Here is an 11,746-nt window from a genome sequence, read left to right as displayed (position 1 = left end):
TGACATAAGGACTTTAAATATATATTTTGGAATAAACACCAAAAAGGTAATTCAAATGTTGATTCTGGAAAGTTATAAAGGGATTAAGAGCCCTGATGGTGCAGTGGTTAGAATGCAGTACTGCAGGCTACTTCTGCTGACTCCCAGCTGTCAGCATTTTGGCAGTTTGATTCTCACTGGATCAAGGTTGACTCAGCCTTCCGAGGTTAGTAAAATGAGGATCCAGATTGTTTGGGGAAAAATTCTGACTGTGTAAACAGCTTAGAGAGGGCTGGCTGTAAAGCACTGTGAAGCAGTATATAAGTCTAAGTGTTATTGCTATTGCTATTGCTATTAAGGAGACAGATGAATTTGACATAACATTTTGAAATTCATTACAGATAGCGCTTGACTTACAAAAATTCATTTAGTGACTGTTTGAAGTTACAACAGTCTGAAAAAGTAATTTATGACTGCTTTTCGCATTTATGATCATTGCGGCTATCATGGTTCCGACAGATGAAACTCTTCAAAGAACTTTGAGGCATTGTTTACCTTAAAGAATTTTTATTCAGCATAGGCTAAGATGGGGGCATTCGTTAGTCTCCTCTTCAACTGGTCAAAGGCCTGCTCACACTGCTCAGTCCACTCTGCCTCAATGGATTCTCGAGACTTCCTGGGTCCCTTATTCTGATGGACCTGGTTTGAATGACCAGACTCATCCTCTATCTCTTCATTCTTCAACAGATCATTGAGAGGACGGGCTATCTTTGCAAACCCTTCAACAAACCTCCAATAATATGAGCAGAACCCTAGAAATGATCGCAGTTCAGCCACATTTTGGGCTCTGGGCCAAGAAATGGCAGCCTCAAGCTTTGTGGGATCAGTTGATATCCCTTCTGCAAAGACAACATGATCCACATATGTGACAAAATGTTTGGTAAAATTGGCATTTCTCTAATGACAGTTTCAATCCTTTTTTGTGGAGCCTGGTCAAAACGTTCTCCAAGCGCTCCTTATGTTGTTCAAAAGTCTCACCAAAGACAAGGATATCGTCTACATAGACTAACCCACCTAACAAGTTCATGTCTCCCACATGTTTCTTTGAGCATCTGATACATCCCATTCTTCAACCGCCTGTACTGCCTGCTCCATCCAGTTTTCGTAGTCTTCCTCCCCCTGTGGCACTGGTTGTATCCCTGAAAAAAATAGTTTCTTGTATCCAGCCCCAGCACAGTGGTTGCCAGTCAGGGTTTGGATGGGTATCTGGCTCCCCATGGTCTGGGCAGATCCTGCCTCTGCTGCCCCTATGGTAATCAAAGTACGTGTCTCCTCTTGGGAGTCCAATGTCTTTGCCATTACTTGGTTTCTAGACATCATGTGCAAATGGGTGGACCTTTTAATTTTTTCTAAATGTTGATTTGAATTTTAATTGAAGTCCACAAGTCTTAAAGATGCCAAAGTTGTACATCCCTGCTCTAGAGAATACTATGAGTAGCCAAGGAAACAAACAAATGGATCCATAATGCCGAAAAAGATGGAAGGGATAAAGAGGATGGCCAGCAGCAAGATGGATGGACTTGATTATAACTGTAACAGTTGCCATGGTGGATGGCCTCCAGGACCAGGCTGGGGACAGATAGATCATCCTAGAAGAGTCAACGTCAATAGGATGCACTTAATCTCTATTAGTTAGGTCAATAATGGAGTTGAGATTTGACAGAAAGTCTTCCATATGTATAAATCACACTACCTTTGTGCATAGCTGCTATATAATTTTGTATTCTTAAAATACCCTTTACTGCAGCGGTATCCTGGGGTTAATATGACTGACTGACTTGGAGAGTTGTTTTTCTCTTTTTGCACAATCTGCATTTTCCCCCTTATCTAATCAAATTTTGACTCAATGTCTCCACATATTTATTTTTCTTTTCCTCTTGTTTGCAGGACCTTCTGCAAATATTGCATCTCCCCAGGTAAGCAAATGCAAGTGGCAGGTAGTGGGGGACAGCGAACAGAAACATTCCATAAAAAGGAGCACCTGAAGTTAGGTTCTCTGGAGTCTTCCTTCTTTCCAACTAGTGCCTGGTACATTATCTCTGAACCCAGCCATGAATTCCCTGGTAGCTCTCGTGCTCCTGGGTCAGGAGGATCTATAGGATCTACGCTTAGCTCTCAAGTGAGGGGGGATTTAGAATGTGACAACAAAGAAGCTAAAGAGTGGGCAGATATGGCTGTGCGCTACATCAACGAGCATAAACTACATGGATACAAACAAGCCCTCAATGTAATCAAGAATATCCTTGTTGTTCCTTGGGTAAGTACAATGGGAGGAAAATTTTCCTAGTTTCATTTACTAAGTAAATAACAGCTAGGTGATCTTTTCTGATGTTATACCAGACAATATCTGTAGCCTTCCTGCTGAAATTTGGGCATTTCACGGTCTCTTTCTAGTCAATTTTCTGTAATCTCATAACTTCCATTTCAATTGAATTGCTAGACAGTGTGGATAATAGGATTGGTAGTCCAACACATCTGGATTGCACCAGACTGGAAAAGCTGTCATGAAAGAGGAAGCTCTATCTTCTCCACTGTCCCAGTGTGAAGGAGTCCTCCTTGAACTGGAGGTGTATTTTGCTTTGCAAGGATGGCAATTTGCACAGAAAACAAGACAGCAGAGCCTTTTACTTATGCTAATACTATTTTCAATGAAGTTATTTACAACAGGTATTTACAACTGCAATGATGTCTATGGAGATTCTCAATCATCCAGGTCATTGTTGTCCCAAAGGTATTTTGAAAAAGCAGCTGGACTTCCTTGGGGTTTTTTTTCCCATTGAAAACGTTTCACTTTTCATCCAAGAAGCTTTTTCAGCTTTCTGGATTAGAAGTGAAATATTTTCAAGGAAAAAAAAAAAAAACAAGACAGTCCAGATGCCTTTTGGGAAAGCACTTTTGGGATTACAACTGAAGCATACAATGCAAGCCCAGTTTTCACCTGGTGTCAGGTTTTCCTCTTCCCCTTTAGTTCTCCTGCTTCCTCCTGCTTTCACTCTGTCTCCTTCCCTCACTTCTCAGCTTGTCCAGAGAGAGTGAAAAGAAAGGAATGGGCTGGATTTTAACAGTAGTGCACTCAGCACAGTTTGACTTTCTCCTGGATCTGCTCAGCAGAACATCTACTGCTTCTCTACTGGGGGAGAACCTTTCTCGGGGCCTTCTGCCCCATCCTTCCCCAAAGACTAAGGCTTTTCCAGTGACCAACGATCTCCTCCACACCCTCTTGGGTACTGCATGACGATACTATCTGCAGCCAGCTGGTCTCCTCCATTTTGGGTGAAGATGTTCCTTTTCTGGGTCTTCATTTTCCTTCTTTCAGGGAAGTTATCTCTGAACTTTTTTTTCTAGCAGAAGAGAATACAGGTAGATCAGCATTCAACTGTGAAATCCTTGGTGCACTGATGATCTTACCTGGGTCATTATCTTCGTTCAGGTAATGAAATGTCTGCAAGGAAACTACAATATTTTTCTTCTCCTTCCCCTACCGGGAACTGACAACTGTTTTGTACACTGAACTTCTCTGTCCAACTTTTTTCTCCAGCCATTCCGTTTTGTACAGTCTCCTTCTTTCTTATCCTTCCCTCTCCAATTTTTAGTGAGACCAGCAGTATATTCTCTGAGAAGATGGATGTCCTGCCAAGGCTCCAATTTTCTATTTTGGTTATTTAAAAGGAAATATTTCTAGATTTCCATTTAAAAAACATGTCTTAGGCCAGGGCTGGTACAGATATGACATGGCCATCCAGTTGTTTCTTCACCAGAGTCATCCACTGATTATATTTTGTTAATTCTATTGTTCCTTCAGCAGCCCAGAATGGGGTGCCTGGTCCAGGATTGGCAGGAAACTAGATCCTTATGCTAAGCTAAGACCAACAAATTCCTTTCTGACAGTCCTAGAAGTTCCCACATCTTTGTAATAGACAGTTCTGGCACTATTCAGATGCTGGATGTATAGTTACACTGTAAACCACACCCTTTTCCTGGTCACACAATGAATCACAAAAGAAGCAGGGTTTGAGTTCTGTTGCTCCTTCTACCATTTTGCTGATAGTGACACACAATGCCCCCATCCCAATGAATGCTTATACTTCTGACTGCTGCTTCTTCAGCTGTCAGGTCCTTAGAAAGAGAGGATGGTCAGCTTGTGATCTGCACCATACAGACAACATGCTTAACCAGCTCAGAAAAGCTTTTTGTGATTTCATTTGGTTATGCAGAATTTGGTATGAGGACTGGTTAGATTTGGTTTGTCAGCCCAGCCCCTTGGGTTATTTAATGGTTCGATGTGTAATAGAAATACAAGAAATGGTTAATTCTGCAACTGGGTTAAGCGTTGTGTGAACTCCCCAACTGAGAAAAATGTTAGCTCTCTCCCAACCATCCAATCTTCATTAGACCCCTGTTGCAAACAGTTGTCCTATGTATTTGTAGGTAGACCAGCCAGGACTACCTGATGCCATTTTTGGAGCTAAAATGCTGGTGGTTGAATAGACAATATGCACATATGTGAACAATGCAATGTCAGAAAGAGGCAATTTTTTCTACCCACACCTGGCCAAAACCAACAACTGGGAAATTAACTGAGGTCTGCAAGAAAACCTCAAATCACAGGCAGAGCAGATCAGATGTTCATGTCAAGAAATGTCAGTTTTGTCTGCCTTGCAACATCCAAAGGAACTGTGTCTAACTTAAGGCAGCATTGAAATTTCCTGCTGGGTGTATTTTCTTCAAAGCAGTTGATAACTGAGAAGCACACCAGGACGAGGTCTTTAACTTACGTGTCAATTCAAACATTCAAATGCAGTGAGAAAAGTCATTCTCATCCTAATTTTTTGTTTTAGGATGGCGATTTGGTGGCAGTCTACCTTAAATTAAATCTTCTGGAGACAGAATGTCACATGTTGGATCCCCATCCTGTCGAGAATTGTACTATAAGGCCACAGAATAATCATGTAAGTGACTGAGAGTTGTTAAAAATGTAAAATTCCATGGGAGGACAGGTGGCCTCTTACCACTGCACTAAGAGTAAATTGAATATCTGGTATATTGGTGTACAAAGGATTAATGAAACCTTAGGGGTCGCTAACGTTCCATGGGCATTCATTTTGAGTTCACATTTCATAGCCGGATTTCATTTCAACTCTGAGCAATGAATTAGTCAGGAATTAAGAAGTCAATTCTTCTTTCACGTTCATCCTGTGATGTCCAAAGCTGACTCCTTCCCATCCCGGAATCCATGAAAAGTTCCTTATTGCTCCTCTGTTTAAAAGAGGAGGGATACAACCTTAGCAGCTTGAAGACCTGTGGACCTCAACTCCCAGAATTCCCCAGCCAGTTATGTCCAAGGTTGGTCATCCCAGGTTTATAGGTTACTGCCCAATTTTTGTCAATATTGAACTGGCCAAGTAGAAGTTCTCATATTACAGCACGTGGAAATGTTTCTCCAAAGACACCAATAAGATGATTTGGAAGAAAGTAGGCATGTCAGGCTGAAAACCAAGAAAGACCTGCTAAGTTACAGCAAAGCAATTTCCCCTTATTGTTCTTTACCTATAGACAGAAATCATGCCAAACTAAAGCAAACTGTGTGTGTCCTTAAATTTATACTCAGAACGTCTAGGGAGGAGCTGTCTTGATCCTCTTCTTCCCAACCAAACTGTGTAAACTTTGCTGTCTCTTGCTCCTCTGGAATGCAACCCCTCCCTCCTGGGAATCCAGACAACATTCCACCACCGTGCATTACCTACCATAATGATGGCTGCCTCACAAATTAGTCTACCCAAGTTACTAGTGCACAGTGCTCAGTTTAATAACCTCCTACCTGTTAAAAACATGAGATATGTTGTAATGGACATAAATAAATCCTACTGATGCTAAAATTCCCCAGAAGCACCAGTTTTAAAACACCAACCTAAAATGGTTAGCTAAATTATGTTAAGTTAAAGTTTAACATGTTTCATTTGCTGCTTTTGTATTTCCAGGCTGTTAAAATGGACTGTAATGCCAAGATAATGTTTGATGTTGTGACTTTCAAACAAGATGTTTTTGTGAAATGCCACTCCACTCCAGGTAATTCATCTTCGTGCCTCTTGGATCTTAGTTTGGCTGGGTTCAAGAAACTAAGGTGTCACTGAGCTAACCATAGGCTTATTCCCTTTTCCTATCCCTTTTTATTAACTTTTTATGACAGTGAGTTACACACACAGCCTTTCTTCAAAATTCAGCAGCATCTTAGCAGCATCCTGAGATGTTTCATCCAAAGCATGCATTGCTTTAATTCAGTTGTAAGGCAATTCAAGTCAATCTAATGAGATGGAGTGGATTACTGAATTGGATGCTTCCAAACCGTTTATTTTGCATCTACAAAACCTTTTTTTCTCAATCTGATTAGCAATACAAATTAAAATGCTGTTTTCAATCCTTTGAAATGATGGATTTCAATCAAATTGACAATTCAAATCAATTAGATGCTAGGGAATGGTCTGGAGTTTACCAAGACATAGCTACAATCCTCAACCTAACCCCTAGAATTGAGCCCAAACAATCTGTTGCTAAGCAGGACAGTTGCTAAGTGAATTTTGTCCGTTCTTTACAACCTTTATTGACAGTTGTTTAGTGAATCACTGCAGTTGTTCAGCTACTAACATGGTTGCTGCATGAATCTGGCTTCCCCATGGACACTGCTTGTCAGAAGGTCACAAAAAGTGATCACCTGATCCAAGGACACTGCAATCGTCCTATATATGGGGCGGTTGTCAAGTGACCATGGGGATGCTGCAATGGCCATAAGTGTGAAAAACAGTCATTAAGACCCTTTTTTCAGGGTTTCACTTAACAACAGTGAGATTAATTTAGGAACGGTAGTGATTCACTTAACAACTGTGGCAAGAAAGGTCGTAAAATGGGGATATTCACTTAACAAATGTTCCGTTTAGCAACAGAAATTTCAGGCACAATTGTGGTCATACGTCAATGACTACCTGTACTTATGCTCTCCCATTGCAAAAGCCGTAACTTTAACCTGCTGTCCAACTTTTTTTTAACCTGCTGCTTGAAATTTCCTGACCGTTAGGATAATGAATCAGAAGTTGTGGGTGCTCCAACACTGGAAGCTTTTAAGAAGAGATGGGACAGCCGTTTGCCTGAAATGGTGTAGGGTCTCCTGCTCTTTTGCAGCAGTTCTCACCTAAGATTGCCATCTGCTTTAAACACCCTTCTTGATATTTCTTTTTCTTTCCAGATTCTGTCGAAAACGTACGGCGAAATTGTCCTAAATGTCCAATTCTGTTGCCTTGGAATGACTCTCACGTGGTAGACTCTGTTGAATATGTGCTTAATAAACACAATGAAAAACTTTCCGGCCACGTTTACGAAGTTCTTGAGATTTCAAGAGGGCAGCACAAAGTAAGTGTGCAGATGTTAAAAAGGAATTCTGTTGATCTCTTCCAGTTTAACGTTGTGATACTTCATATAACTAAGAAAAAGGAGGAGGAGACAGGAGGAATTATGCTCTGCAAAAAGTCTAGGAAAAGAACCAGATACCCACAAAGGAGAATATTTGTTGCTCGGGATTGAAATGAGGAGTCCTTTGTGCTCTCTGAGCTTCGTCGCTTTCTTGCAGACATTTTAGTAACCAAACTAGGTCACATCATCAGTGCTAGACCGATGATCGACCAGAATGGATGACGTTACCTAGTGTGGGTAGTGAAATGTCTGCAGGAAAACAACCAAGCTCAGCAAGCACCAAGATCCCGCAAAGAACCAGCTGCTAAGAAAAAAAGGGAGAGGCAACTTTTCAAGAACCAGGAGCGGTAGCCAATTTTTTAAAATTTATGTTCCAAGCTTCTGACTGTAGTGAACAAGGATTCATTGACGTTTTATTTATAAAATATAAACCCAGCTAAAACGTCTCTTGCTTTGATTTCAGTATGAGCCTGAAGCTTTCTATGTGGAGTTTGCTATTGTGGAGGTTAACTGCACTGCTGAGGAAGCCCACGATGACCATCATCACTGCCATCCTAATACAGCAGGAGAAGACGTAAGTGGGAGGGTCAACTCCAATCCTATCTGGGCAGTTCCCATTTTTCTCTCTCTTATCTATCCTAGCCAACCCCGACCACTTTCCAAATAAGTGTGCAAGGCCAAATATTCCACACAGAGAAATTGAGACTTGAATCTGGCTCTCACCAGCCCAAATCCTACACTTTAACCTCTGCACAACCTTAATTTCTTCACAATTCATCCAGAAATAATGCCTCCCCAAGACCTCCTGCCAACATCTGTAGAAGAATATAACGCCGATTTACTTTAAGAAATTGAGTTGTAACCTGACCAGATTCTTTCATTCAGTAGTAGCTTTATCTTCTCCCCTGCATAGCAGTCCTTTCACCATTTCAGGTTTGCTGACATGTGAAGAAGGATTTATTTGGGTTCCCCTGGAAATATATTAGTTCTTTCTTCTCTCCCTCCTTTTCTCCAGCATATTGGATTCTGCAGAGCAACTGTTTTCAGGTCGCATGCTAGCCTGGAAAAACCTAAAGATGAAAAGTTTGAGTCAGACTGTGTCATCCTTCATGTCAAGGTATGTACGTTAAATGCAATTTTGTTCATACTCTTTCCCCGTTCTCCACAGCAGTGTTTGTCAACCTCATCAACAGGCTGGCTGGGGAATTCTGGGAGTTGAAGTTCACCTATCTCTTGGTTTCTCTTATCCATTCTGACCATCCAAGAAGCTCATAATTAACTTCCTGTTCCAGCTATCGATTCCCCTGCATCCCTTCACATGAGTAGATGCTCTGATATATACTAAAGTCTGTTCGATCCTGGCTTAGCATAATGCAACCTTTATGATTTGTTAACACTAGATTATTTTATTTCTATACTTCTTTTTCTCTGAGATTATTATTTTACCCTCACCAGTTTGGATTGTAGGTTGGGCTGAGACAGAATAACTGGCTCAGAGCTACCCAGAAATTTATCTAGCCAGGAAGGGTTTGAATCTAGATCACCCCAGTCCAACTCTGGCCCTTTAATTGCCAGGCTATTCATTCAACAAAGTGTGGTTATAACACATTATGCCAGCAAATCCTCAATTTAAGACCATAACCCCATTTTTATTGCTAAGCGAGACTGTTGTTAAGTGATTTTTTTCTCCATTTTAAACCCTTTTTGCCACAGTTGTTAAGTGAATCACTGCCGTTGTTAAATTAGTAACACGGTTGTTAAGTGAATCCGGTTTCCCCATTGACTTTGCTTGTCAGAAGGCTGCAAAAGGGGATCACAAGACCCCAGGACACGGCAACCGTCATAAATAGATTCTGACTGCAAAGCATTTGAATTTTGATCATGTGACCATGGGGATGCTACAATGGTCGTAAGTGTGAAAAACGGTCACAGGTTGCTTTTTTCAGGGCGGTTGCAATTTCAAAGGGTCACTAAATGAATGATTATAAGTCGAGGACTACCTGTATTGACAATATTAACAGCAGTTGGTTTTCTTGATTCACTTTTGTCAAGCTGGATTTTAATGTGTTCGAAAGTTCAAAGCAGGATAAGCTTCAGGTTCAATGGCCGAAGAAGACTCATCAGTGCTTGCACGTTTTGTGTTTTTTTTTCCAGGAGGGATACGCTTACTCCCATTTGCTCTACAAGCAGATTGAAAAATATAATGTTCCACCAGAATTCAGAAATACTGTCCTCAACCTCACCCATTCACACAATCATACAAGCACCTCACACGAGTCTCATGAACATGTGGCGGAAGTCCCAGTTGCTTTTGTCAAGAAAGAACTCCCAACAGATATATCAGATCATGACACACCCCCTGTGGAAGGTTGTCCAGGAAAAGCACTTCACTTCCAGCTGTAGACCAGCCATACTAGAGAGCATTGAGAAACCACCCAGTTGGTGCAAACCCGTTTTCCAAATCTGAACTCAAAACTTGAATCCCAAAAGGGTTTACCCTGACACATTACAGTCTTTGCCAAGTGTTGTGATCACCCATGGTTGTTATAAGAAAGGGGCTTTGTATTTGTGCCTTTCTGCTTATACAAATGCAGGTTCTGATGCTCACTTAACATGTTCCTGTCCCTCTCTCTGTTCAGCCAAGGAACGAGAAAAAAGTTGATCAGAAGTTATATTAGTCCTAAAGTCCAAATTCTTCCTTTTTATTCTTTTAAAGAGAAAATGCATAGCATTTGACAACAATACCCCCAAAATCCCATCACCTCTATTCCTTACGAGATTTGTTTTCCCCAGAATGTTTCACCATTCTGCATTATTTGACAGGGGCAATGTTTAACAAAGTCCAATATACTGACAGAAAAAAGGAGAGGGTACTTTCTAAATAAATTGTTCAATTCTAAAATTGCCTTCCTCTTTGATTTGCTTTACGTTTGTGGCCAGATGGCCTTGATCACTCTGAATGAGGATTCTGGGAATTATAGTTCAGCACCTCTAGGAAAGGACATGGGGTTGACCTATTCTCCCAAGCCCCTGAAGGCAGAACAAGAAGCAACACATGGAAACTAATCAAGGAGAGGACCAATCTAGAACTAAGGAGAAATTTCCTGACAGAATATTTAATCAGTGGAATGGCTTGGCTGAGAAGTTGTGGGTGGTTCATCACTGGAGGTGTTAAGAAGAGGTTGGACAGTCATTTGTCCAGAATGGTATAAAGTCCCTTGACTGAGCAGGGGGTTGAACTAGAAGACCTCCAAGGTCTCTTTCAAGTCTTTTATTCTGTTATTCTTCAGTCCAATCACAAAACCTAAAGGCTTACACAACTAATGACCCCTCATTAACCCATTGAGTATATTTTGACTCATTTTGCCCAGGTTATATTTAGGGGTAAACTGATCTGTTCTTTGAACAAGACTCATTCCATTTTCTACTCAGCTCCTCTGAGTAGACCATTATCAGCAAATCAACTCCACAGGAAGACTGGAGCTATACTTTATTGAGGTAGGAAAGTGTTTCTCAACCTTGGCCATTTTAAGAGTTGTGGACTCTAACTTCCAGAATAGAGATAGGCTATAATAACCCTGGCTGCTCTTTGGAAGGCCAGATCCTGAAGTTGAAACTCAAATACTTTGGCCATGTAATGAGAAGGAAGGACTCACTGGAGAAAAGCCTAATGCTGAGAAAGATTGAGAGCAATACAAGAATGGGATGACAGAGAATTCAATGGCTGGATGGAGTCACTGAAGCAGTAGGCGTGAGCTTAAATGGACTCCAGAAGATGGTACAGGAAGGCCTGGAGGAACGTTGTCCATGGGGTCGCGTTGGGTCAGACACGACTTCACAATTAACAACAAGAAATAATAATAATAACAGAAGCTTGCTGATCGTAGTGTATACTCTGCCTTCCTTCTTATACCCCAGTGAATGAGGCACTTGTTTGCCTCAGCTGATTCTGAATATTATCTTGCTTCCCAGAATTTAAAGAACATTTCAGCCCTCTTTGGCTTGAAAATGGTTCTTACATATTTCTGTCAAGGTCAACCTCCATTATTCTGTACACTGTCCTGCCACATTAAGGCTCATTATTCAGAAAACTCACACATTTGGATTTATTCACACCTGTTTCATATGTTGTCACAACTTTGTTCTGGCCGGGAATGATTTCTTGGTGCAATAAAATACCAAATATGAGCATATCGTAAATAATGTTTCCTTATAATTTAGAACAATATAATTTCAATATATTAGA

The 11,746-nt window shown here is 40.9% G+C and overlaps 1 protein-coding gene across 1 annotated transcript; it reads left to right on the top strand.

Moving 5' to 3' along the window:
* The first annotated feature begins 2,090 nt into the window (after positions 1-2,090).
* Positions 2,091-10,402, top strand: LOC120311917 (antihemorrhagic factor BJ46a-like). The gene is given in 8 exon segments (XM_039351993.1): positions 2,091-2,129; positions 2,132-2,296; positions 4,878-4,988; positions 6,018-6,105; positions 7,277-7,440; positions 7,964-8,074; positions 8,516-8,617; positions 9,655-10,402. Coding segments are annotated over 8 exon segments (1,029 nt in total). The 3' UTR covers positions 9,904-10,402.
* Positions 10,403-11,746: the final 1,344 nt, after the last annotated feature.

Source organism: Crotalus tigris, unplaced genomic scaffold, assembly GCF_016545835.1.
Source record: "Crotalus tigris isolate CLP2741 ecotype Arizona unplaced genomic scaffold, ASM1654583v1 scf7180000018395.510130, whole genome shotgun sequence".
NCBI lineage: Eukaryota > Metazoa > Chordata > Lepidosauria > Squamata > Viperidae > Crotalus > Crotalus tigris.
This window is presented reverse-complemented; position numbering and strand designations above follow the sequence as displayed.